We start from the raw sequence: 27510 nt of genomic DNA on the forward strand, positions 1-27510 counted from the left end.
GATCTATTCCTACTGATTGTAGATCGTGTTGTATGGTAGCTGGAGAGTGAAGAATAATGAGAAAATGATCTCCTGAAAGGTTGAAAGGCAATTTAGACTGTTCCATCCTGATTTTGATCTATATAATCTAAATCATCTTTAGAATTATTTTATACATTCGGTAATGGAATAATATTTTCTAATTGCCATTCATTAGGAAGAGTAATCTGATTCCAATGAATTTGTTTAGGAATTTGTATGGTAGAATTTAGTATATTAGATTGTAATAATAATGTGTAGCCTTTTGGACTAGTAATGAGAGCCTGTGGCTCTAATGTTGTTTTTATTAATTTATAATGGATCCTATATAATACAGTTAAAGGATGTGATCCTTTCATCATATGATAGCCATTTGTTTTAATATTTAATGTTAAAGCAAATCAAATAATAAAAGTGAATAATTAGGATAATAGTTAAAATATACTGGACCTTGAAATAAACTAGATTCAACCATGAAAAGTAATAAATCATGGAAATTCTAATGTCTTCCATCTCTTAAACAGAGTAATACTTAAGCATTTAGTCCATTTCTAGTAAGTGGTTTTACAGCCACTTGTACCAATCCAATACGTATAAATGAATATTTATGTTCCTTATGGTGTTTAATGACTTTTTTTTGTCAATAATTGTAATGATTCATAATCATTATTTAGGCTAATAGTTTTTTCTACTGTTTTAATTGTATAATTTGTAAGGAATGATAATTTTGAGGAAAAAGTTGAATATTTATATATTTGATTTTTAGGTACATTAGGAATTGTCCAATCTTGTAAATTTCTCTTTATGTCTATTATGTTGTAATCTTTTTGATTTACATTTTCAGTTTCTAAAGGTGTGTTAACAGTAGATGTTCAGGTTTGAATAAAGAATTCATTGAAACAGAATTTTATGCAAAGATTTCCTATATAAAAGAGAAATAAGTAGATTAAGATCTTGAGGGAACACCACCGGGACCACCCTTAAAGCCTTATAGGCAAGAACGGGCTAACCAATGGATTTTCATGGCTTACCATCATAAGATTCTTAATATACTCTGTTTTCTTTTATGTAGGTTACCGATGATAAAATTCTATACCAACGAATTTTTTACTTTTTTTTTTTTTAAAAGCAAGAATACCTAAGTTATTTCTTAAACTTTTAATTTCAGATCTTAAGAAGTTACAATGATCTTCTAATTTTTCTATTGCAACTTGCCTACTTCTATAAACATGATATCTTTCCATTATTGAACAATAATCTAGTTTCATTAATAATTATTTTTCCTTAAGATGTTTTATCCTTTCTTGTAAATTATTTAATTCAAGTCTCAAATTATATTTTAAACAATTTAATTCATAGCAATCACTAAAACTAATATTATGTGCGTAATAATTCATCATAAAATTAAACATAAACAGAAAATAAATTAATTTAATTATAATATATTAATATTAATGTAATATAATATAATTATTATTATTAATATTTAATAATTATTTTTTTAATATTAATCTAATTAGAATATAATTATTATTAACATTTAATTGATAAAATTACAAAATATGAGAAAATAAATTAAATAAAAAATTTATTAATTTAATAATATTTTATTATTATATAGAGAATAAATGAGTAATCTAATATAAAAATTAAATTTTGATAAAATAAATAAATGTAAAAAATTATTGATATTGACTAAATTTAAAGATAAATTTAATCAAAGTAATGCCAATCCTCTTAATTGCTTCATTACAGATTCGAAGAAAGCATCCAATGTAAGCCAAGAATAAGCCAAGAATTCTTCTTAGAAACTTCGGCTGTAAAGCCTGTATTCATCCAAGTCGGCGTGCGAATATTTGTAGAAAAAGATGAAGGAGAGTGGGATTGCAGAAGAATTGGAATTGGCAAAGAAGAGATGCTGGGTCGTCATAGATAGAACACCGAGATTGCCTCTCATCGACTCATGCAGGAGCACTCTCCTTAGACTCGCCCAGTCCGAGCTCAATTTCCTCTCCCGGTGTCCCACTCGCTGTTCCACACGCCTCAGGTCAGCCTTCCACAAATTGATCTTGAAACATTATGTTCTGTAAAACCCGTCTGGTTCAGTTCAGATTATACTTGAATTAACGAGAGAATTGCTGATTTTGCCGATTTTATACAATAGAAGAAGAAAATTAGAAAAAAAAAAAAAAAAAACCTGGCAAAGATGGTGCTCTCTGTGAACTATTTCGTATGTGAACTAGTATTAAACTTTATCTCAACTGTTTCGTACGTGCACTAGTTTTTTTTTTGAGATAGATGAGATGAGATAAATTGAGATTAAAGTTAAAAGTTGAATAAAATATTATTAGAATATATTATTTTAATATTATTTTTATATTGGAATTTGAAAAAGTTGAATTGTTTATTTATTTTGTGTGAGAATTTTAAAAAATTGTAATGATTAGATGAGATGAGATGAGATGAGAAAAGTGCGGTGAAAACATACTCATTTTAGTAGAAATTAGTGGGTCCAAATCTCTAAGGTTGAGTAAATGGTAAGGGGGGTTTAGGATGCCTATTCTGAATTAGATTATCAATTATTGTAACGTCCCAATGAAAGGCCCAAACCACACGATCTATATTTTAAAAGAATTAGTCAATAATACAAGTGGAACTCTATTGGAACATCGTAAGGAGCAAAAACTTCTCATTTTCAAGCAATGTGGGATCCTATACACTACCTACCTCATCCTCTAATCATATGGGGTATCACAATCTCTCTCCCTTAATTTCCCGACATCCTTGTTGGGCCCATCCGTCTTAGGTGGTAGGACTCAAATCCCACAATTCGGGTTGGAATAGGCTTTGATACCATTTGTAACGTCTCAATGGAAGACTAAACCACATGGCCTATAGTTCAAAAGGATTAGTCAATGATACAATTGGAGCCTCATTGGAACATTATAAAGAGTAAGAACTTCTCCTTCCGAAGCAATGTGGGATTACATACACCACCTACCTTATCCTTTTATCATATGGGGTATCACAATTATGTTTTCTAGTGGGGCTGCATTGTAATCTAATAAGTAAGGTTCATTGGTAATCCTGGATGGGTCATTTTTTGTTCTTTAGTTGATGTTCCCAAGTAATTGGCCATAAGTGGTAACTGTGTTTCTGCTTTTCTTGAAATAGAAACTAGTGATTACTAAGATTTGATCATTTTTTCTATGTGGTGACAGTTCAAATATTGGGCACCTCGAAGCAATCGTTCACATTCTCCAGCAGCCATGTCTAACCGGTGTTTCCAGAGTTTGCAAGCCAATACCTGTATCATTTACAGATTGGAATGGGTTGAAAACCAATTCTTGTTCTAAAGGCGTCCATGTTGATATAGTTTGTACTCTCAATAGGCAACCTGTGTGGATTATTGTATCTGATAGGAACCCAAGGTACATTCCTTGGGATAGATGTCAAAAGAGTAAGGGCTTGAGATTGCGAGTTGAAGAAGTCCTTGCTGCAGCTCGGTCTTCAATGACATTGAAACCTTACTCGATCATTCTTTTCTTCTCGAATGGTCTTGGAAACTTTGTTAGAGAGAAACTCAGAGAAGAATTTGGGGCATCTGAGATTGAATTGGAGTTCTCCGTTTTTGATTTTGACTTCTCTGAGGATTTGGATGGTGAGTGGATAAATGTGCTTGCAAGATCGTACCAAGATGCATGTGTGCTTGAAATAAAGGTTGATGATATTGGTGATATCATTTCAAGTCCTGGATATGATTTGAAAGGGGCAAGTGTTGCTGCAGTCACACCAAGGCTTTCAGGAGAGCTAGCGGAGAGAAGTGTGGGTGATCCTTTTTGTTCACTCATTTCGAGGATGAAATACTGCCCTTTTGAAGTTAAAAATTTGGAATATTCTGAAATGAAGGAGCTGTTAAGTGAAGTTGATCTTATAAATTTTGATACAACAGCATTGATTGCACTTGTATCAGGGATCAGTAATGGTGGTACTGAGAAACTTTTGGGTACTCCAGAGAGTGCATTGAGACAGCGGTTTAAGGGAAACTTTGAGTTTGTGATTGGACAGGTAAAATCACTTTATTTTTGTGTTTACTTCCACTTTGTCGAGTTGTGTTAGTATGGAACTGATACATTTGGTAGGTGTGAGCAGCATTGGTGGGGTCTGAATGCTGATGAACTTCTTTCCTTGTACTTCTCTTAGTTCGTGGTGTGTAAAAAAGTGCATGATATGTAAAGTCTTTGTTAGTAGGCATACTGCTTAAAACATGGTCTGACATAACTATCCTACCATGCATGACTCAACTGATGTGGCAAATCAACACATAAAACTGACATGGGTCAACTACTCATTTGTTGCCTGTCTTTTCCCATGGTAAAAGTTCTCTTTGCAGTTTCTCTTGCATATTACCCGCACCTTTCAAGGTATTCTACAATCAGATGGTGGTCTTCTTTGCTGCCAAATTTTCCTATGATAAAAAGTTCCCTTTGCAGTTTCTCTGGTGTATTTCAAATAACTTTCAAGGTATTCTACAATTAGATGGTAGTCTTAGATGCAGTTCTTCATTTCATTCATCAATGTCCCCATTCTTTTGAATAGTTTTTCCATGATACTTTGATTGATCCATTCACACACCGAAAACAAGGAAAAAGACAAAAAAGAAATGGTGACCTATTACCCCATAAAATTTTCAATTTTCCTATTCTCTTTCACTAATACTCAGTAGCGAGCCAATAAGTTGCAACAGTAACACTGCAGTCCTACATTGGGAATAGGCATAATCCACATAAAGTGGTAAGCTATAAAGATAGTCAAGAATGCTAAATCCCACATTCGCTATTGTAACACCCGGATCCAAATTTTATAGGCTTGGATAAAGATTTTTTAAGTTTGGACAATGGACCCAATTTTGTTAAGGTTAAAAGGGAGATTCTTTATGGAGCCCATTAGTCCGTACCCATTATTTGAGGATCTAGTATTGAGGAGATAGGATTGGATATGAAAATATGGACCTAGATTTAAAAAGGCCCATTAGGAGGCCCTGCCCAATTTTTTTCTAACCAAAGCCCATTTGATTTTTGGCTGTTAAATTTGTGAGAATCGGAAATCAATCCATGTTGGGTAAGTTAGAACCCAATTAGGTGCCAAGAAACCCTCTAGATGAATGCTATCCACACTAGGTTGTTTTAGAAGAATTCTTGCACCAGCCTGTTTTAGGACTCTTTCTAGATAGGATATGAGCTGTTATAGATCTGAGGGAGTAGAAATCAGCCCCACCTATGACTTCTAAATGGGTCCAAAAAATAGGAACATATTTTCCTCATAGCTCCTAGCCATTAGGATTATTAGAACCCTTTTCTAAGCCAACGGTGAGTTAAATTCGTACACGGTACAGCCCTATTATTAGGTTTTTCAGGCCTCATAAGGACCATATGGACTGAAAACTAGAAAAATGGAGGCTACTGTGAGTCTAGAAAGTTTTTATAGCAATCTCACGTGATGTGTTTCAAGAACACCCATCCCTAACCCTAGGAAAGTTGCTGCAATTTTAGGAGATTGAAAAAAAAGCAAAGAGGTAATTAGCATGATCATATCCTTACGTGTTTGGTAAGCAATGTTTTTAAAGGATTATGTATGTATGGCCCTATATTGAAAGCCCTTTTTTATGTTCCAAATTATGATGAAAGTGATTTTTGAATGGCAAGTTATTATGTGTTTTACCTGCACCATGATATGTTTTCACTAAAGATATTATCAACAGTTATATTTACTATGTGTTTGACATGCATCATGATAAGAAAGATAAAAGAAAAGTTATGAAAGAAGCTTTAAGAATGGCCATGAGAAATGCATGGTACCAATGCATTTATGGGTGGACGTGCAAGCCATGGACCTAAGCATTGTTCACCATATCTATGTTATGATAAGTTAAGCGGTTCCCCTTGTGGCTACAGACATTTGAATCGGTGCACAACCTTGGACACAGGGTTAATACGTGTTGGCCATGAAGATAATGATATGATTAAAGAAAGCAAAAGATAAATTCAATGAGTTATGCATGGCACGTGTTTACGTAAAAGTATTAAGCGTGCATGTTTTTCAAAGAAACCCTATGTTTACTGTTTGATGTACTACTTGTTGAGTATTCAACTCATTTTTTTAATTTTTTTTTGTTTGTTTTTATGTTTTTAAATGTACAGGTAAAGAAAATAGTGTTGATGAGCAGCCAGCCAGGCATAGTTCATGTTTCAAGGGATTTTCAGACTTAGTTAACAAGTGTTTTTCACCAAAAGATTCGTTTTAAATTTCTTGCTATGAGAATATGTATGTATATATATATATGTTTTATGCTATGTTTTTGGGAAGTTACTTCCAATAAATGAGGTATTTTTATTATGTTGGGTCTCTTTACTTGGCACTTGGCACGAAAGTACATAACACTCCTAACCTATGGGAAGGGAGTTTTACAGCTACATGCTAGGTGAAACTGGACTTTTTAAGTGATTTTAGGAAAGCTCTGAAATTGACTAGCCCCTTGGGAGTTATAGTGCTGATATAGTTATAGTGTAGATATGACTAGTGCTTTCCTTGGTCATTAAAAATCAGAGCCACGCACTTGTCAAAAAATTAAAAATCAGAGCCACGTGGTAAGGCCAACCATCTGATATTGGAGCGCTATATGATATAATCTGACAAGGACATTAGGAATTTGAGAAAAAAATAAAGAAGGGGGGGTTGTAATACGTTGGTCCCCATTGGGAACAGTTGTATAACCCACAATGTTGGGTAAGTAATAAAGGTAGTTATGGGTGCTAAGTCCCTCACTGGCTACGTACTAGATGAAAATGGGTTTAGAAGTGATTCTGGAGAAACTTCAAAATTGACTAGTATGTTTAGAGTTATAGTACAAATATGACTAGTAGTTTCTCTGGGTCAGTAGATAGACTTTAGAAAAGTCCGTTTGACATCCCCCCTTCCCTATCAAAATGTTAGACACAATTATTTAACACACACAGAGAGCCCTGTACCACCACCCCCCCCCCCCCCCCCCCCCCCCCCCCCCCTTCTCTCTCTCTCTTCTCCTCCCTCTCTGCATGGCAGTCACATGGTAGTCTATGTTTATGTGTTGGCAACAATGGAGTTTTGTGTGCTTTGTCACTTCAATACTCCCGGCATGTATTAACATCCATGTTCTAGTTGACGCAATCTTGTCTTCTTTTTTGGCAGGTGATGTCTGAAATTGAGAATCCAATTCATGTGGAACTGGGTGGTGTAATATCTGGAAGGAGAGGCATAATATGTGAAAGTGTTCATTCAGAGTTCATGGATTTAGTACTGATGTGTGGAGGGCCTGATGAGAAGTTCAGAGCCAATCAATTACTCAAGTGTCTGATGTGAGTTTCTTGACTAGTTTGTTTCCTTCTTGAACCACTATAATCAGCAACAATGATAAAAATCATAGATGTGCACATTATAAAATCAGCTTAATTATTTACTGATTTGATACAATCATCATTGGTATGTTTCTTTTTTTGTGAGATAGGTTTTTTAATTCTGTACTCAGTATATTGAGGTTAAAAGAATTCCAATCTTAATGGGTAAGAAAGGCTTCTTAGTTAATTTTTCATACAAAGCTGTCACTAGTGTTTAGTGTGGTCCTTGGAGAATTCACGTGAAATAAACATAAAATATTGGCTTCTAGGTTCTATTATAAACAATTTGTCCATTCTTTAAGTAATTCAGATTGTTATCTATTTTATTTGGTGTAAAGTCATATATCTATTAATTACTTGTTAAAAAAGGTCATATATCTATTAATTACTTTGTTTGAGAAGATAGGAAATAAATTTAGTGTTCTGGTAAATTTGATTTCCACTTATTGAACTTGCTTTTAATTATCCTCTTAAATCAGCATATTGTCTATAACGTTTAATGTGCTTGCATTATGATTTATTTATTTTATGTGTAAATTCTTCGAGGAATATTTTCTTTGTTCTTACACACAGACACCATGTGCACACCCCACAAATGGAAAGCTTTTGTGTTAAACTCACATAAGGTCACATGATCCACCTTCTTGTGATTTCAACTTTTGTTACTGTTTAGGAACATTCCAGTGGGTCATAAATTCCGCCATAGTTCTTTCCTCCACCCTCTCTCAGCAAAGAAAACTCTACCATGTCCTTGAATAAGCAAATGCAATTCTCTTTAAATGGAAAGGATCTAAAAAATCCATGTGCTTACTCTCCTGCTAATAGAGTTTACTGTAGCTGAAAATATGCAAATTTGAGCTCAGTGTGTCTCATCTTTGCTAAGAGAAGCAATTTATTAATTAGATTTTTTTTTGGAGGTAAATATCTCTGTACATCGGTGGGAGTTGAATCTACAAAGCTGTCACTAATGTTTAGTGTGTTCCTTGGAGAATTCACGTGAAATAACCATAAAGTATTGGTTTCTAGGTTCTGTTATAAACAATTTGTCCATTCTTTAAGTAATTCAGATTGTTATCTATTTATTTGGTGTAAAGTCATATGTCTATTAATTACTTTGTTTGAGAAGATAGGAAATAAATTTAGCGTTCTGGTAAATGAGATTTCCACTTAATGAACTTGCTTTTAATTATCCTCTTAAATCAGCATATTGTCTATAACGTTTAATGCACTTGCATTATGATATGGTATTTTCTTAATTGGTCTTCAGAAAATACTGATGCATGCATAGATCGCTATCTACCAACATGATATGGTATATGGTGATACAATAAGTTCTTTAGTGTGTTGGACTTGATGTATAGTATCTTAAATATCTCTCAGCAGTTTGAATGTTGATTTCTGAACTCATGTTACCAGAAGCACCCTCCCTTTTTTTTCGTACCATATATATATATATTTTTTTATAATTAATAAGAGATTTTATTACCAAGAATAGGTATAGCCCAAGTACACAGAAAGTATACAAGAGAAAAAAACCTACATACACTCTAGAAACCAAAAATGACTAAAGCAAATCAAGAAAATTCTCTCCATTCAATACAAAAGCCTTAGCCCAAGTTCTCCCACCGATCATTCTTTATCTTCAAAGCACCTCCCATTCCTCTCTAACCATAGGCACCGCATCAAGCACAAAGGAATCATCTTCCAAGTGGTAACAATACGTTGACTCCTCTCAAAACATTTCCAACATGCAAGAAAATCCACCACATGCTTAGGCATCACCCAAGCAATGCCCATCCTACCAAAAATCTCATTCCATGTCTTAGCCACCTCACAATGAAGGAAAAGATGGCTAACAGATTCACCATCTTTCTTACTCATGAAACACCAATCTACCACTTAAAGTCCATGGTTTCTTAAGTAATCTGTAGTGAAAATTTTTCCAAGAGACGCCGACTAACAGAAAAATGCCACCTTACTATGCACCTTAACTCTCCAAATGTTTTTCCAGGGGTAATCATAGACACAATGACAAGTTAGTGCATTATAAAAGGAACTAACTGAAAATCTGGAATTTCCTGCATGAACCCACAGCAAACCATCCTCCCATTCCTGAGCAATCTTCAAATCATGTAACCTGCCAAAAAAATCAGAGAGTACATTCACTTCCCAGTCATGCACATTTCTGACAAAATCAACACTCCATCGTAGATTATTATTCACAAAAGTCAAAAAATCAGTCACTGCAGCATCTTGATCCCTAGCAATCCTGAAAAGGGAAGGGTGAACACTCTTGAGAGCTGAATCCCCCCACCAAATATCATGCCAAAAATGAATCCTTGCCCTGTCCCCCACCTTGGATTTTACATGATTGACGAACTCCCCCCAACCCACCACAAACTACCCCTCTTACTTCATTAGAACACCAACTCCCCCACACCCTCCCATATTTAATGTCAACAACATTTTTCCATAATGCGTCCTCTCAATATGATATCTCCAAAGCCATTTTCCAAGAAGATCTTTGTTAACAAGCCTCAAATTTTGCACCCTCCAAATCTCCACAAGAAACTGGTTGACAAACCTTATTCCAACTTACCAGGTGAAACTTTCTTTTTCCTCCACTTTACCTCCCCACAAGAAATTCCAAAAATTCCTTTCAATTATATTTGCCACCCTCGCTGGCAAAGGAAAAAGAGGAGGGGGATAAGTAGGAAGATTAGACAACGTACTCTTCATCAAAGTAATTCTACCCCCCCTTTAGACAAATATAACTTTTTCCAACTAGCTAACCTATTCTTGATCTTCTTAATCACCCCATCCCAGATCATAATAGATTTGTGAGGAGAGGAGTACCCAAAAGAAGACCAAGATACCTCAATGGCAACAAAGATATCTTACACCCCAAAATATTAGCTAGATCTGAAATATTCGAAATGGGGCCCACTGGAACAATTTCAGACTTAGATAAGTTGATTTTAAGATCCGAAATAGCTTCAAAATCTAACAAAACGGCTCTCAAAGAATGGTGGTCTTGATTCGTCACACTAAAAATTAAAGTGTCGTCGGCAAAAAGGTGTGGGACTTTAAAGCAACTTCGAGACCCCTTTCCCACCACGAAACCTGACAAGAAACATCATTCGACCACTGCTTTAATCATTCTACTCAAAATATCCATAACTAGAATGAAAAGAAAAGGAGATAAAAGATCTCCTTGTCTCAAGCCATGAGAACTATAGAAGAACCCAACCGGGGTGCCATTCACCAAAATGGAGAATCTCATCATTGAAATACAATACTTGATCCATAAACACCACTTCTCTCCAAAACCATATCTCCCAAGTAAGTACAATAGAAACTCCCAACTAACATGATCATATGTCTTTTGATATCCAATTTAACTAAAATTCTAGATCCACCCAATCTGATTATACCATCCAAACATTCATTAGCAATTAAAACTGAGTCAAGAATTTGTCTCCCCTTCACAAATGCATTTTGAGACTTCAAAATAATTTTTTCTATAACCACACTTTTGCGATTAGCTAGCACCTTAGAGATGATCTTGTACACCCATTTACCAAACTAATAGGCCGAAAATCCTTCATTTCCTCAGCCCCTACCTTTTTAGGTATTAGTGCCATAAATGTAACATTGAAACTTTTCTCAAATTTCATAAATGAGTGAAATTAAAAAAAAAAAAAAAACCTTCATAATATCTGCTGCCCATATGACTAATACAAGAGGGGGGGTGAATTGAGTTGTATTTAAAAATTAAAAATTATAAATCAAATACACAATATAAAATATAAACAAAATACAAAACAACAATAAATATAAAGAGTAAGGGTAAGAGAAAAGCAAACTCAGTATGTTAACGAGGTTCGGTCCCACTGCCTACGTCCTCGTCTCAAGTTATCCATTGAAGATCCTCAAATTCATCATTCAACCTCCTTCAGGTGAAGATAGAAACCTATTACACCTTTGAACAACACCGCTGCTACAAAGGATCCGTGTAGAACACTTTCTACACTTGCAATCACCTTACACGTGATTTAATTATTCCCTGTATAGAACACTTTCTACACGCACAAGGGTTATACACATCCTTTTACTGATACAAGAGCTGATAGTGAGTAGGTTATCAGAGAACACTCCTCAATGAGTGAAATAAGAACAATACAGTGCAAACTATATCTCTCTCAAAATGAACAAGGGTTAAGGCTCAATGTTTAGAGAAGAGAGATTGAAAACTTTGAATGAAGGTTGAAAAACTTGCAATGATATCTCTTGGTATTGTTAATTTGAAGCTCTCAAATGATTTATTTATAGGCATATGAGACTTCATATTCAAATTTAAAAAGATTTACATGTCAAATACAACATCATTTACTTTTTCAAAAAATTCAAAGAAAAATTTCTTCTTTTTCAATTGTCAAAGACAACATCATTCACTTTTCAAAAAATTCAAATAAAAGTTTCTTCTTTTTCAATTGTCAAAGACGACATCATTTACTTTTCAAAAATTTCAAACCTAATTTTTTTACTTTTCACATATGACAAAAGGAGTATTATTTATTTTTCAAATTTTTTAAACAAAATCATCTACCTTTTGCATAAGTCAAAAAAAACATTAATCACTTTTGAAAATATTCAAATAAAACATGCATATGTGAATGATGACAATCAATCATATTTAATATTTTTAAAATTTAAAATTTTAATCATGTCATGCATATGTGAAGGATGACAATCAATCATCTTTCAAAATTTTCAAATTTAATTTTTAAAATATTAATGCATATGTGGAAAATGTATTTTAATGCTTTATGATAAAATATTAATTTTGAACCTTAATCCTAATTTCAAATTTTTTAAGAGATTTACAACATTACTCTATGAGCTTTAATGTGAACTTGTTCCCTTCTTGCTCATGCTTGGTTCCTTGATGTGCTTGATTCCATTGTGTAGACAACTTGAGTTTGAGACTCATTTAATCTTTGAATTTGTTTGTTATCATCAAAATCCATGTGTAGTTATATAATTACATGAAACTTGAAATTTTGGATTCAATAATATCTTCTCGCACTATGTCCCAACAAGTTTGGAAAAAAGCCATTGAAAAACCATCCGGCCCGTGCCTTGTCCCTTGCCATTCCTCTAACCACTTCAAGTACTTCTTCTTCAAAAGTACTCTCCAACCATTCTGAACTCACCTGGTCGATGGAATAAAAAATCTGCCCATCTAACTTAGGTCTCCAAGAGTATTCTTCCTTAAACAGCTTCTCATAAAAGCTCACAATATGTTCCTTGATGGCTTCTTGATATGAAGGAATGTTATCACCTTCATGAAGGATCTCAATAGCATTATTTCTTCGATGAGAATTCGCCATTTGGTGAAAATATTTTGTACATTTGTCTCCTTCCTTCAACCAAAGAACTCACGATTCTTGCCTCCAAGATATTCCTTCCATTAGAGTGATCTTCTTTAATTCAGCTCCCTTTTTTTCTCTTCATGACCACACCGGATATATCCCTCATCAATTCCTTATCCTCCAAACACTGCAGCTGTACCAAAAGATGCTTCCTCTTATTTTCCATGTTCCGAAACACCTTTGCATTCCATTTCTTCAAATCTTGATTTAGAGCTTTCAGTTTTCCAGCTAATACAAAACTCAGAGTACCAGGAAAAAGGTAAGATGACCACCACATCCTCCAGCCACATATTTTCGAATATAAAGTATCTACGCCCTCCGATAATGCCCCCACAATCCAACATAATGGGATAATGATCACAACAAATTCTTGGTAACTTTTTCTGACTCAAATCAGGAAAATACGCTTCCGAAGTGGCCGATACCAAAAATCTGTCCAGCCTAGACCAAGCCCTTCCATTTGACCAGGTAAAGTCCCCACCCGCCATCGGTAAATCAATCAAATCTAACTTGAAAATCAGATCTGAAAAGACAGTCATAGCATGAGAGAAGTAAGAATCCCCCACTAGATTGCTAGGAAACCGAGTAATGTTAAAATCCCCTCCAAAACACCAAGGAAGATCTCACCAGCAGCGAAGGCCCGCCATTTCATCCCATAAAATACTCCTACTACTATCCAAATTAGGACCATAAAAACCTGCAAAAGCCCATTCAAATCCATCATCTACATTCTTAAAATGACAAGTCAGCAAATATTCTCCCAAATAATGTTCTATCAACTCCACAACCCTCCTATCCCACACGACAATGATGCCCCCCTGAAGCCCCATTCAATACTAACTCAACCCACTCCACACAATAACAGCTCCACAAACTATTGACAATTGATTGATTAACAAACTTGAACTTGGTTTCCTGAGAGCATATAACATCAGCCCTCCACTTACGTATCAAATTCTTCACTTGAAGACATTTTCTACAATCATTAAGCCCCCAAACATTCCAAGAAATAATCTTAGGTTTCATTGATACCATATTTTTTAGTGGAAAGAATCTCATAAAAGGAACGTTGCACCAAAATCAAACGCGAGATCTGTTGCTTTAGGTCCAATGTTTAATGGTTTTTGGTTTAAGTTATGGAATTGAAACTTATTTAGGCTAGTTGGTTTTGTCTAGGATAAACCTATTCAAACTAAATTGAGTTTCACATACCCGTAAGTTATACTGTGTGTATTTGCACACATAAAATACATTAAGTAAATAAATTTTCAAGTTTTTTGTGCCATTTACCGTAACTATATGAAATTCATACCATGTAAATAATTTTCATGAAGTTCAGAGCTGATAAGCTTGAGGTTTTGAACAGGCTAGTGCCGGATAGTCCTTCACAACGTGTTATGGGTCTGCCAACTACAAGAAAGCTGGCATTGAAGAACAAGGTAGTTTTTGGCACCGGTGATTACTGGCTTGCTCCAACCTTAACTGCAAATATGGCATTTGTTAGAGCAATTTCACAGACCGGAATGTCCCTGTTTACCATTGAGCATAGACCACGAGCTTTAACTGGCGATTAATCTCATACATGTTAAGACATGCTTCCATAAATATCCATTGCAGGTAAGACGATCTCAATTGGATACACTTGATCTATATATATATATATATATTTTTTTTTTTTTCTCTGTTTTTTTTCTTTTTGGCCCAAAAGGAGGGCAGCACCTTCGACACTTAATTAAAAAATTCCTCACTTGTGGCGGAGGGAAACCGTGGTTACAACTCAACACTTTTTTTTTAGCCATAAAATGTCGAATATGAGGAATACCCAATTTGTCCATGTGAATTAATCCCCGAATTAAAAAATTCCTCACTTGATCTATTATATGTATATTTATGTTGCCAAGGACATGATCCATGCATGGCAAGAGTTAACTAATTCAATTAGTCAAAGGTGTGAAATCCATCTGCCTTGAAGAACTTATATAACTTCTGCCACAATGACGCACTTCAAAGGACCAACAGATTGTCAGTGTCATTTTTTGTTTTTTAGACACAGATTGTCAGTGTCCCGGTCACCCAAGTTCCTACACCTTGAAGGAAAAAATAGATATGCAGAAGAAAATAGAAGCACGCTACCGGAAATTACTTTGGGGGGAACCATACAAATAAAGATTTTGGGGAGGAGGTGCGGGGGAATTGAATTTTAATAGAATTTACCTTTAAAAAAATCTTGAAAAATTAACTTTTAATAATTTTTTCAAATGTTTTGGGGCTCAAGCCCATCTTTAGGGTGGGATGAGTGTGAAGGGATTCAACCAACCATCGTGACTTAGAAACTTGAATATGTATTATTTTAGTTAGAATTAGAAACTTGAGTCTTAAAAAAAAAAAGACGGGCAATGGTAGTGTTTATGAGTTTTCTCAACTTTTATAAATTTATTTCTTTTTATGATGTAAATGTTTCCATGCCTAGGAAAACATCATCTGGGGTCTTTCATATGTTTCTAATTACGTAGTAGATTTTAGCTAGAATTTTAGTATTTGGAATTGCATTGTAGGCACTAATGTTCATAGCACTATGTTGCTGCAAGATCCCAATGCTGTTGGAATAAGAGTTCCGTATGGCACTATGGCATAGTCTCAAACAGGACAGGGTGGTTCATACTTCATACTGCCAAATCCTATTTACCTGGCAGTGATGCCAAGCTCAAACGAGCCTTCTGCTCCCTGGGCTTTGTGCCTTTGCATCAGGCTTAAGCTAATCGAGACAACTAAGGTTTAGTACACTGATCTTTGGAAACTTTACTGCTAGGGTTTTACTTAAAACTGGGGTGTGGAATCAAGCAAAACCATAACCAGAGGTCCAGAAACTAATCAATTGTAGCGAGTATTTTTCAAACAAGAATGTGAAAATTATGAATATAGGATATTATTAATTTATTCACTTATTACAGTTCTAAATATGAATTATTAGTTTATTTGCAATATAGTAAAATGAATTTTGCGGCCAAATTTGAATTCTGCATTGATATACAAAGACACAGAGTTCAATTGATTAACACAAAAAAGTATGGACGACTATCTTAATAAAGACAACTTTTCATTTCATTCAAAAACAAAAAAAAAATAAGTTTCCATTTATGGAAAATCCGTTTGCTTTTCTACAATAAGTTACCAATCAATTGAATCTGTATTTCGATTGAGTATGTATTGAGGGGGCCCCAAATGTCAATTTTCTGTTTTACTAAACTTCTACAAGTAATGTATTTTATGAATCAGTGGGGTCCAAAAAGGATGTTTTGTTAACCCACTTAGGTATGTTGATTGAGAAAATTGACACTGCCATTGCTACCTTTTTATTTTTATTTTTATTTTTTTGAGAAAATGACAATGTCTGATTTGATTTCGACAACCACCTCGGTATTTTTCTGATGGATACCATACTCATGTCATGGAATACCTTTTCGATTAGGGTTCCAATTTCCAGTAATTTCTTTATAGTTTTCTTTAAGTCTTTGTTGGAATGTTTTTAATAATATTTATTTTTACCGTTGCTTTCCTTCACATAAATGGCAGATTCAATGCCATCGATATTGATATATTCAAGTTGTTGTTAACGGGCATGTTACCGTTCTTTTTTAATGTTGGCTTTGAAGTTTATTAAGAGGGTTATTTAAGTTGGTTGCTTTTATTATTTTTCCCGTTTGTGTCCAGGACGTTTTGGTTTTTTGTCCAATAAGTAATATATATGTTAGTTTATTTGGTTGTTACTGGACGTACGAGTCTGAGAAAAAAAATATATTTTGGATAAGTGAGATAAGGAAAATAAGCTTAGTGAGTTTATATTTTTTAGAGTATTTCCAAAGGAAAAAAAAAAAAAAAAAGGTGTTCCTTTGGTGGAGTTTTGGGCTCAACCACTTGTGCAGAGTTGGTTCGGGCTGTACGACAATCAGTTGGGCTGTTGTATTCTGGATAAATCAAGTCAAGAGAAATTCTGCTAAACCGGTTGATATAAGATTTTGTACACTGCAGAGGGTTTGAATTTCCTTAAAGAAAGCGAGATTTTTGTATCTCAGTTCAAACTGGCTTCGTTTTAATTTTAATTTTATTGTAATTTTTATTACATTATTATGTAATTTCACCAACAATCTTCAACCATTATATTTAAATTTAATTATTTAAGGTAATGTAAGAGAGGCTGAGGTGTAAGATCTGAACCATTTTTTGGGAGATTTGAAGAACTTCAATTTGCAGATACATACCCAGAAAAGTCTATAGATCTTGAATGATAGTTTCTTCTCAATTACCAGGTCGATGAAAATTTTAGATTGGAAAATGAAGATCAAAGGAAACACTCGTAGTATGTGTCATATTGTTATTAAATACAACGCAATTGAATAGTGATATGTATGACGGAAAAAGAATCAAGTTTCCCATCCAAAACGTGGGAGACACAGCAAGTTGTGGAAAGACAAATAACTCAAAATCTATAGTGATGAATTCAAAGCTTCAACCTGAACCTACAATCGCTGGCTTTAATGCTGATGGAATTATTAGCAGATAAACTATCCACGACCAACAAGCATTCCCCCAAGATCCTGACCTTTTTGAGCTTCAGCTTCCCAAGTTTGATTGCCACCGGTGCATCAACCTTAAGATCCAAAGGAATTCTTCCAGTTTGTTGTTGTTCCTGGATTGCAGTCATCAAAGTGCTACCATATTGCGTTTGGCCAGTTAAGGCCAGATGCAGTACTGTCTTGTTTTGATGTCCCTGATAGAACTTTGGTAATTCCCCATCACAAAGCTTAGTGTTTGCATACCACACACTCAACTGGCCCCCTTTCTCGTAGTAAATTCCGATCTTCTTGTTTGGATTATAGGTCGTGATCTTCACATCGAATTCTGCGTATAGGGACATGTCAATGTTGAGCCCTAAACTGCTTATCTTCAAGCTATCAACTGAGTATGACGGAAGCTTTGGTTGGAAGACTAGGTATAGAATTCCAGCAGTGGCTCCGACTATAACTAGTAGGAGAACAAGGAGGCTAATTGTCCAACATATGCATTTGCAACAACTACTACTCTTTGCTGGCCTTGAATGGAATTGGATCACCGGAACAGAATGCTTTAACAGAGGGGGACGCCAAACGGGACTACCTTTCTCTGATATCGACGAGCCATGAGGCACCAAGGGAGCTGTTGGTGGGGCTTCCACGCCCACCACTGGATGGATTCTTTGGTGCTCTGCCATTGGTATGTATATATTTTCTTCTTGAGCTCAACAAATATGCACCTCTTCCACAGTGATAGAACCCACCCTTTTTCTTTCTGCAACTAAATTTCATGTCCAACAGAAGCCTTGTAAAGTGTCTGCAATCTGTACTGTTTTATAGATGGATTAGTTGGTCTTCCAAAGTTGACTTTTTTTGTTTTTCCTTTTTGATGTTTCTTTTGTGGGGGTGGTGGCTTGATTAATTTGTTCTTCAGAGGAGGAAACGGGTTGGAGTCTAACCTTCCTCACCTAATAACTACACGTACAAAGGCCAAGGTATATATAGAGGTAGTTCAGCTACGCATGCAGTTCCCACTCAATAACTTTCATTGGCGGGAATCTTTCTCTATTAAATGGATGCATGCGACACTCTGGAGCACATAATTCTCATTAGGTAGGTTTCGTGGAAAAACATGGCTTCAGATTGTGCCATAAAAAAAAAAAAAGAAAAAAAAAGGCACGTCTTTTTAATTACTAATTAATAAGAAGGATGGAGGGAAAAAAAGAAAGAAAAAAAGAGCATGAATACGTGACTGTGAACAGAAAGGAGATACAATTTGCAAAAAAAAAAAAAAAAAATGTAAGGAAAGAAGCAAAGAAAGGAAGAATATTTGGAAACAACTTCCTCGCGTTTTGGTTTGAAAGGAAAAAGAAAAGAAATGCAGCACGAAGGAAATAATAAAAGAAAGTAAGAAAAAAAGGAGAGTACGTAAACATGGAGAGAAGCATTGGACTAATCCGTAATTTTCTACCAAATGAGTTATTCTTTCTTCTCATTGTTTTATTTTATTTTTATTTTTATGTAAGTCTCATGTTCACTTTTTTCAATAAAAAATACTTTAGCTATATAGGAATTACACAAATGTAAATTTACAAACTGATATAACACTGATATGACTTGATGTAATACATCAAATTGTAAATTGTAAAATAAATCTAACGTATCACATGAAATTACGTCAGTTTATTAATTTATTTGTATATAATCTTCTTGTATCTATAATAATTCTCATTTTTAAAATGATTGCTCGGCGCTTACGAATTTCTCTCATTTCTATTTTATTTAAGTTCTATAAGACACCAGTTGGGCTTTAATGGCTTGCGAAATGAGACTTGGCCCATGGCTAAGAGACGACAAACTCTCTTCATCTTCTCCTGAAATGCTGCTGTGGGTTTTGCTTAATCTCAAAGTAGAAAATTTTGATGCCACTCATGCACTGCTCTTAAATAAACAAGCCTTCATGGGTATCAAATTCATAACTCACTTACTCTCAATTGGATTAGACTCGTGACTTTATCATCTACGCCCTTAAATATGACATTCGATTAAATAACTATAGAGGTAAATACACTGAAATTTATTTCCATAACCATATAGTTCCATGCAGCACAAGAACCCCAAAACCAGAGTCCTCCACAGGCACCACTTTTACATTAAAAAAATCCTCAGATTAATGTCAGATCCTCACATACAGAAGCAATATTTATGTCAAATCAAATTTAGTACATCTAATTCTATTTCATGTGAATAACACAACGCAGACAACTACCTTCTACCATGAGATCAAAAGCTTTGTTGATATCTTCAAATGGAATATTATGAGTGATGAATTCCTCAAGCTGAATTTCCTGCAGGTGAAGTAGTGAAAAGAAATACATATTAATCAACTATCTAGTTATTCATATAAGAACACAACAATTGGAAATGAATGCACTGTTCACCACATTCATCCAAAGGGTATAGGCTGATCTCGAATTCTCTCCTCCTTTTTTCTTTTTTTTTTTCATAATTTAGGATAGATTTCAACCTCAGATTTCAGGTAAATATCATCCAGCAAAAGATAGCACGATGTCATCTTGATTCATATTTCATAAATCGGCATCCTTTCCCTGGAGCATTATTCCTGCTAGGCTTTCTGTATTCAATTATTTTCTCTATCTATTATTCCTTTACTAATTTTGGGTTTGGACTTTCTGGGGGGAAGGAGGGGAGAGGGAGAGTTGAGGTAAAAATGCCTGTAAAAAGAGGGGGGGTAAGTCCCTGGGTTCACATATCCTTTCTTAGAAAATGATCATTGGACTTTCAAAACTGACTTTTTACCCTTTAGGTTTTGGATTTAAATAAAAAGGTCCTTCCATCAATTATCCGTTTGAAACCTTTCTGATGGATAAATTTTTTTTAATAGGGGCCTAAAAGTTTTTTTAATAGGTTAAAACCTTCCATCAAATCACCGACTTAGCATCACAGGTCAAATGCCATAAAGAAAATAACAAAAAAATAGTTCAAAATAGCCAAAAGCATTTAAAAAGCAAAATAAATAAATAAAAAGGAAACAAAAAAAAGAAAACGAAAATAAATTAAAATAAAATAAGCCAAGAATATTTCAAACAAAACCTAAAAAATAATTAAGACAAGAAACAAAAAATGTACAAAAGAAAAAAAAATATAAAAATATGTAAAAGATATAAATAACCAAAACATAAATAAAAATTACAATAAGTTTTAAAAGCCATAAAAGAACATGTGGAAAATATAAAAAAGCCCAAAAATAAAAGTAAAAAACTAATTTTTAACGAATCAACAGTGGTGACATATAGAGGGTTAGTAAAAAAATGAATAAGGCTGCTAATTGCAAAATGCATAAGTTTTTTTACAAACAGCCGAGCAGGAAGGACATTTTTTTTTTCTTCTTATTGGAACCAGGTGTCTGTGAACAAAGTCTTTGGCCCTTGGCAAGGAGTTTCCCGCAAATGCAACTTGCGTAATTCAAGTGGAAACTCCCCCACTTGATCTAATCAAAATTAATCAAAATCTTATATTTGGGTCAGTCAGTGACTGAAGCTCAAACATGTTTGAAAAGCACATTGGTGTCAAAATTTTGTAGTCCTAAATTAATATGCTTTATGTACTGTGCAAAATTTTATATAACCCAATTCGAAGTTCAAAACCAGTACTCTCTTAAGTACCCATGCAACCATATTTCTATTAGGGTAATGGCCTAAGTATCTCAAGCTGTGTTTCCGCACTTCAGAGCTTTGTGTTACTGAACCCTACTAGAAACAAACATGTGGCATGTTTTATGGCTGAGCAAGCCCACTCCAAAATTTGATGCTCTTAACACTATGGAAAACAAGAAATTGCAGATAGCAGATCTACACATTTGACAAGCGAAAAGAGGTAAAGTTTGGTCACGCAACTCTACCAGAAGTTTTCATATCCACTTACCTTCTTTGCGTACATGTCTACTAATGAGGGAAGATCAGACTTTGGTTTCCATCCCCCAAATAGAGATCCTTTCAACGTTCTTCCAGTGAGAAATAGAGAATAATGAGCTTTTATCTCTGGGTTTACTTTAGGTACGCCAAGAGTAACAGTCATACCCCACCCCTGAAAGAAACATGGATGGACAAAGAAATATTCAAATGAAAAATGCAATTCAAAATGCTTCCTTAAAGACAAAAACATGACACAAGGGACATCGAGAGAATTACATCACAACATGACTGCAATGCAGTAGTTATCATTCCAGTATCACCTATACATTCAAATGAGTAGTCTGCCCCTCCACCAGTGATATGCTTAATAACCTGAAAGAATTTTACCAATCAGTATGTTGGTTTCTTAATGCTCCAAGGGGTCCAATTCAGATAAAGATTCAGATGGTAAATAAAATGTCTGACAGTCATTTGCTTAGTTCTATTAACCTGTTGAATAGGTTGATCAGAGTGATTTGGATCAAGAAACTCTGTTATACCAAAAGCCTTTGCTGCAGCAATAAGAGCACAACACGAACAAAGAATGTTACAATGGCTCGAAATACTGCTGCCAATAATATGAAAGAGCAAAAGTCATGGTACCTTTTTCACCCTTCTTCGGATTAGTGTCCACACCGATAATTCGAGATGCCCCCCGAAGTTTGGCACCCTGTGCAACCTAGTCTTACAAGAAGTAATGTCAGGATAACTAATTTCCATGCTCTTATTGAGGATACAGATAGAATGCAGGACACAGATAAGAAGTAATGTTACTGTGCCAGCAAACTTACAGAAAGGCCCACTGTTCCAAGTCCAAAAATCACCACTGTTGATCCTTTAGAGATATTAGCAACATTCCAAGCTGCACCCAAACCTAATAAAACAACCCCATTGTTAAGCAGACTCAACTAGAACAAAGAATTCCTTTTCCATAGCACAAAGAAACGAGCATAAGCATGTATAATATGCATGTAGGTGCACCTCCACTTTTCCTTTTTCTTCTTTTCCTTTTTAACATGGAGCAACTCGCCCAGAACCAAAAATTCTTTCTGCTTCACAGAGCTTAAACAAGGATACACACAAATATTTCTACCACGGTATAGAAGTTGAGTGACATTACTATTTACCTAACTATAATTACATTTCCATTTGCATCCCCATGATGTGTTTTCATACTAAGATATACCAAAACAAAATTAAATTTATTCAAGGTCTCACTACCAAAATTTTGCCTAAAATAGGTTGATTAGGAAAAAAACTGTATCCCAAGTGGTTGATGTAATTCCGGTAATATACAGCCCACGCTCTTCCCAGAAACCATGGAAACTCCAAGATCCTAGTGCATAAGTGCATGTGTAGGTGTAAAACAGATGCATAAAAACAAAGGGTGCAGGAGTGCCAGACTTTATGGCATTATCCTGATTTGGTGTTTAAAAAGGAAAAAACAGTGGGCACCGTGGCATCAGACTTTATGAAATCATGATTTGGAGTTTTTACCTGCGGCTACTCCACAACTGAGAAGGCATATTTTGTCCAGAGGTGCAAGTGGGCTCACTTTGACAGCACATCCCGAATGCACCACTGTATATTCACTGAAACTTGAGACTGCACAATAGTGAAAGATGGGCTTCCCATTTATCGAGAAGCGTGTCGTATGATCACTATGCATTACACCTCTCCTTTCCAAACCAAGTGCTTCACAGATGTTGCTTTTGCCTGATTTGCATGGTCTACATTTCATGCATTCTCCAGTAAATACAGTAAGCACGTGGTCTCCCTCTTGAAACTCAGTTACTTCTTCCCCCACACTCTCAACAACCCTGTGAAAAAGCTACTAATCAATCCAAAGTTCAGTATCCATTGAGCTTTGCTACACATAAGCCCACACATCACACATTTTTTTATTTATTTTTATTTTTCCCAATTTTCTTTTTGAGTTTATTCTTCTTAAACTAATTAAATTTTTTTACTCATTATCTATATATCAAACATTTGATAAAAGAAAAAAATTTAAAAAAATTAAAAAAAGTATGGTGTGTGGTGTGTAGGCTTTATGTTTAGAATTTTCCGGACTGATTATCCTCATGGTATTAACTCTGCAAAACTTGGTGCAAATTTTCCAGTATCTTTACCAAAGTTCAATCTTAGTGAATGTTCTAGACTATCTCATGCACAAAATGGTACAATCAAACATGATTGTCTTCAATCCTGTTAGCATCCAGTGTATAACCAAATTATTGCTGTGCATATCATATGGACAAGTCAATTAGCATGACTCCTTATACTTAAATGAACATTCAAGGAAATCAGTTGAGAGAAGGCTGGCCAAAAAAGAGGAGAGATTTTGATGCAGACCAGGAAAAAATAATTATGGTTGTTTTTAAGGGTGAGATGTAATAGATGTAATCAGGTGTGGGAGAATCCCACCTCTTTGGAGAGATCTGAGTTTATGATTTGATCCTAATCTATGAAGGGTTTTCCTTCAAAATATTGAATCCCAACTCCTATGAGACTGCTCACTTTAATTCTGGTGTGCTCCTGAAATCATATAAGCCTGCCCATATGTAGAGTTGAGATCACATGTAATACCATGGACGAGTAAGAAGGTGTTGAATGAGATCCAACATTGCTTGGGAATGAAGTTCTTGCCCTTTATAATGAATTTCAAGAGACTCCAATTTTAACATTAACTAGTACTTTTTGAGTATGCCCCTAGATGTGGCTTGGGCCTTTCATAGGTTGTTACAAATGGTATCAGAGCTAGGTTCAAGCAAAAGTGTAGGACTTGAGCACTCCCAGTTATGACGGGATGTAATGGCCTAACAAGCACATGAGGGATTTAAGGGGAGGAGATTGTAATACCCCAAATTGTGCATAGGAATGTGATGAATGGGATCTCACTTTGTTTAGAAATGAGAAGTTTTTATCTTTTATAAAGGGGCACCAATTGTAACATTAACTAGTCCTTTCGGAGTATAGGCCCGGATGTGGCTTGGGCCTTTCTTGGGTCATTACATCACAAGAGTGTAGATCATTAGACCTTGAAAACCAAGAATTTTAGATTTGCACTAGTAGATTAGAATGGAAGACAGAGATCAAATGGACTTCATTACCACTTTAGATCTTCAACAAAACAATTATGATTGCTTGGAGATTCGATGATATTAATGACTTTTTCTAAACTCAATATGTTTTTGCGAGTATAAGCAAAGATCTAGAGACTTAATTTCATCAAATTATATAAATAAATCAAAAAGCATTCATGGGAAAATATATATTGGCAATCAAATTACTAGGAAGTAAGTCAGCATTACCCTGATGCTTCATGGCCAAATATTCGAGGAAATATAGCCTGGAAAAAGAAGCATATTGTGTCAGACCCTGAGAGCATTCCCCTGCAGCTCCCTTTACCCACCACCCAACCAATAACCAAGTACTAAGGTGAGAAGTGCAGCGGAAAATGTATATCAGTGTATCAACTATGACTTCAGCTTCCGGAAGGTAACAAAGATGACATACTTTAAAGAGATTTAATGCTTAGGAAATTGGCGAATAACCTAGAATTATCATATTATTTAATGTTCCGTTTCCAGCCAATGCTACATAGTTATGTAGAAGTCATTGCTGGCATATGCACTATTTTTCGAAGTGGCATGAATGTTAGCATTGAAAACAAGATATTAAATTCTACTGTGTTCTAGCAGAAAATGTTCTCTCTTACATCCTGATTTTGGCCCCTTTACTTTGTTTGACTGATCTTCTCATGGAAATACTTAACAGCATATCCCATATATCTCAATCCCTCAGCAAGGGAAACAATGAGAATTATAAATTCACCTTTCAATCTAATTTATGCTTTTAAATCTGCTTCGAATTAGGATTAACAGATGTTAAGCTGGATTCATAATTATGTTGTCTCGAGTGAGCACTTACAGTTTTTTTTTTTTTTAATTTATTTATCCCGAGACTAGGTTCCTAACCCATAAATTTCTTCTAGCCAGGGATTTCAATTCAAGAGAGATATTCAGAACATACAAAACATATCATGCTGTGAAATTAAACAAGGTGGTATTGATGGATGTATGAGTTTTTAATGTAAAGACAATTAAGTCATTACCCTTCCCACTCCCTTAGATGTGGTAAACATTTCAAAGATTGTCCTCCAGGTTCATGGATCAATAGAGGTAGTAAAAAGAGCTCAGAATATGAACAATATTGATAGCATGTATGGCCATAATTTCCTTTCCTTGAACTTGCCAAGTTTCTAGCCCTTAAGGCCATAAGTTCTCTTAAAGTTACTTGTTTTTGTATAGTGGCACACCTGTCCCCCTCTTAAAGTCACTAGTTTTTGGTTCAGAAAATCCCTTGTTGCATAACTTTCTAATTAAAATATGTTCATGGTTACAGACATCTTAATAAAACTTTTGTCCATATATGGTGAGGTACAAGATGAATCCAATGCTATGGACAATGCTATAGTTCCATATACAATGTTAACTTCGGTCTTCTTGAAAGAAGATGCTTACCCAATAACACAGATTAAATTATCAAATTATTAGCTATCACAGAGTTTGAATCATATTGCAATGCATCTTTAGGACCCTAATAGCTGGCCTATTTTCCTATCTTGGAAGTTTTTAGAAGCTTCAATTTTCCCCCACAATCTTTTAGAAGGGGCAGCACGGTAGCACCACGTTAATCTGTCTGAAATGTAACATTAAAAGAGAAAAGTGATAGAGTCAAACTGCATATATAATTGTCCTATTCTCTTAACAACAGTACTTGACCGCGAAGTAAGCAATTTTTTCTCTCGGTTTCAACTTTATTCACCAAAAACCCAGAAGTACGTAAGAGAAGATTTAAGTAGAAAATTTTAAGTATACAACTTCAAAACAGCATATGCTTTCGTATAGGAAAGTCAAAAGAAATAAAGGGGAAGAATGAGAAGGAGACGAAGAGCAAGTACGTGGGACTGCCAAGCTGTGATATCGCTGCGGCAGAGAGAGGTGCAGACAACTTTAATCCTAATCTCCATGGGTTGGGGTGGACTCACTTCAACTTGCTCTATCATCAATGGCTCTCCAGCACCCCAAGCCACCGCAGCTTATATAAGTAAACCCAGATAAATGACACATATTAAGACAACAAAAAAAAAAATCATATTCTCGTCCAAACACGAGGAGAAGAAGAAGAGAGACAGACATGAACATACAAGAAAATGCTAGTCATTTCATGAAAAAATGACGAGAAATGCCGAAAGTAAAGTAGGAGAACAGAAGAAACCTTTGCAGGTAATCACGTGGGGATGTTTGATGGAAGACATTTGATCGAGGTTCTTTCGAATCAGAAGAAGCGAATGGTAGCAGCTAACTGGGGAAGTCGAGCAGTTCTGGAACGATGAATAATGAGTTGGTGGCTAGTGGCGCGGTAGGTAGGCGGGTTTGGTAGAGGTCGTTAGAAAGAAATTGGCAACAGTGAATTGTTTCGTTCAAATTTTCTGCAATTTATTTTTATTTTTATTTTTTATTTTTTGTGTCTGAAACTATTATAACTAATTATAAAATAAATAAAAAAATTGTTTGACTTTTAAGAAGAATATCACATAAGTTCAAGTTGTTTTTATTTTTCACTTAATAATTATAAAAACTAGTCGCTACATTAGAAAAACATAAGATATTTAATTAAAAATAACTTTGCTATATTGAAAAAAAATTAATTTTAAACTATGTGAAGATATATAAAAATTTTTAAATTAATGTTAGGGTTAATTGCAAAATTAGTCCTTGAGTTTTCATGTTCTTGCAGCTTGAGCCTTCAGTTTTTAAGTTTTGCAAAATTGATATCTGAATTTCAAGAAATTTGTTGTTGACGACATGTTTTATACACAGATCACCAAGCTTAACGACCTGCAACACAAGGAAATTGGGGGCTCAGGATTGATGAAGCACCTTCAATGCCTAAGTTTGTTTTCAACTCTTAGAGAGAATTTCAATGTATTAGAGAATGTAAGTATGTCATTCTAACCTAGTGCTCGGCTTTTATACTGCCTACCAAGGTGGTCTTTCTATCCCTTCTGAGAGGTACCCGTCTTCCATACGAG

General features: G+C 34.9%; 3 protein-coding genes across 7 annotated transcripts; 1 reads left to right on the forward strand and 2 right to left on the reverse strand.

Annotated features, from left to right (window-relative positions):
* The first annotated feature begins 1751 nt into the window (after positions 1–1751).
* LOC122296248 lies at positions 1752–18318 on the forward strand. Of its 4 annotated transcripts, none has more exons than XR_006238444.1 (6): positions 1752–2065; positions 3240–4086; positions 7246–7412; positions 14253–14503; positions 15442–17668; positions 17764–18318. XR_006238444.1 is itself a non-coding variant. In XM_043105799.1 (5 exons), the coding sequence occupies exons 1-4, from the start codon at positions 1887–1889 to the stop codon at positions 14458–14460; spliced, it is 1401 nt and encodes a 466-aa protein (XP_042961733.1). In that variant the 5' UTR covers positions 1752–1886; the 3' UTR covers positions 14461–14503; positions 17796–18318. The 4 variants fall into 4 exon arrangements, 2 of the variants coding, with proteins under 2 accessions (XP_042961733.1, XP_042961732.1); XR_006238445.1 differs by having other exon boundaries at positions 15475–17668; XM_043105799.1 differs by lacking the exon at positions 15442–17668 and having other exon boundaries at positions 17796–18318.
* On the reverse strand, positions 17232–18134 carry LOC122296250 (NDR1/HIN1-like protein 6). The gene has a single exon (XM_043105802.1). The coding sequence runs from the start codon at positions 18132–18134 to the stop codon at positions 17385–17387; it is 750 nt and encodes a 249-aa protein (XP_042961736.1). The 3' UTR covers positions 17232–17384.
* Positions 18319–19494: 1176 nt separating the features above from the next.
* LOC122296249 (alcohol dehydrogenase-like 6) lies at positions 19495–26879 on the reverse strand. 2 transcript variants are annotated; one of them, XM_043105800.1, is made up of 10 exons: positions 26694–26879; positions 26377–26513; positions 24725–24762; positions 22908–23230; positions 22202–22284; positions 22014–22089; positions 21861–21922; positions 21648–21743; positions 21382–21543; positions 19495–19784 (listed from the first exon to the last, which is right to left on the reverse strand). In XM_043105800.1, exons 1-10 carry the CDS (start codon positions 26731–26733, stop codon positions 19671–19673), a joined length of 1131 nt encoding a protein of 376 aa, XP_042961734.1. In that variant the 5' UTR covers positions 26734–26879; the 3' UTR covers positions 19495–19670. The 2 variants fall into 2 exon arrangements, with proteins under 2 accessions (XP_042961734.1, XP_042961735.1); XM_043105801.1 differs by lacking the exon at positions 26377–26513 and having other exon boundaries at positions 26694–26834.
* Between the last annotated feature and the right edge of the window lie 631 nt (positions 26880–27510).

The sequence above is a fragment of the Carya illinoinensis genome, chromosome 15, assembly GCF_018687715.1.
Source record: "Carya illinoinensis cultivar Pawnee chromosome 15, C.illinoinensisPawnee_v1, whole genome shotgun sequence".
NCBI lineage: Eukaryota > Viridiplantae > Streptophyta > Magnoliopsida > Fagales > Juglandaceae > Carya > Carya illinoinensis.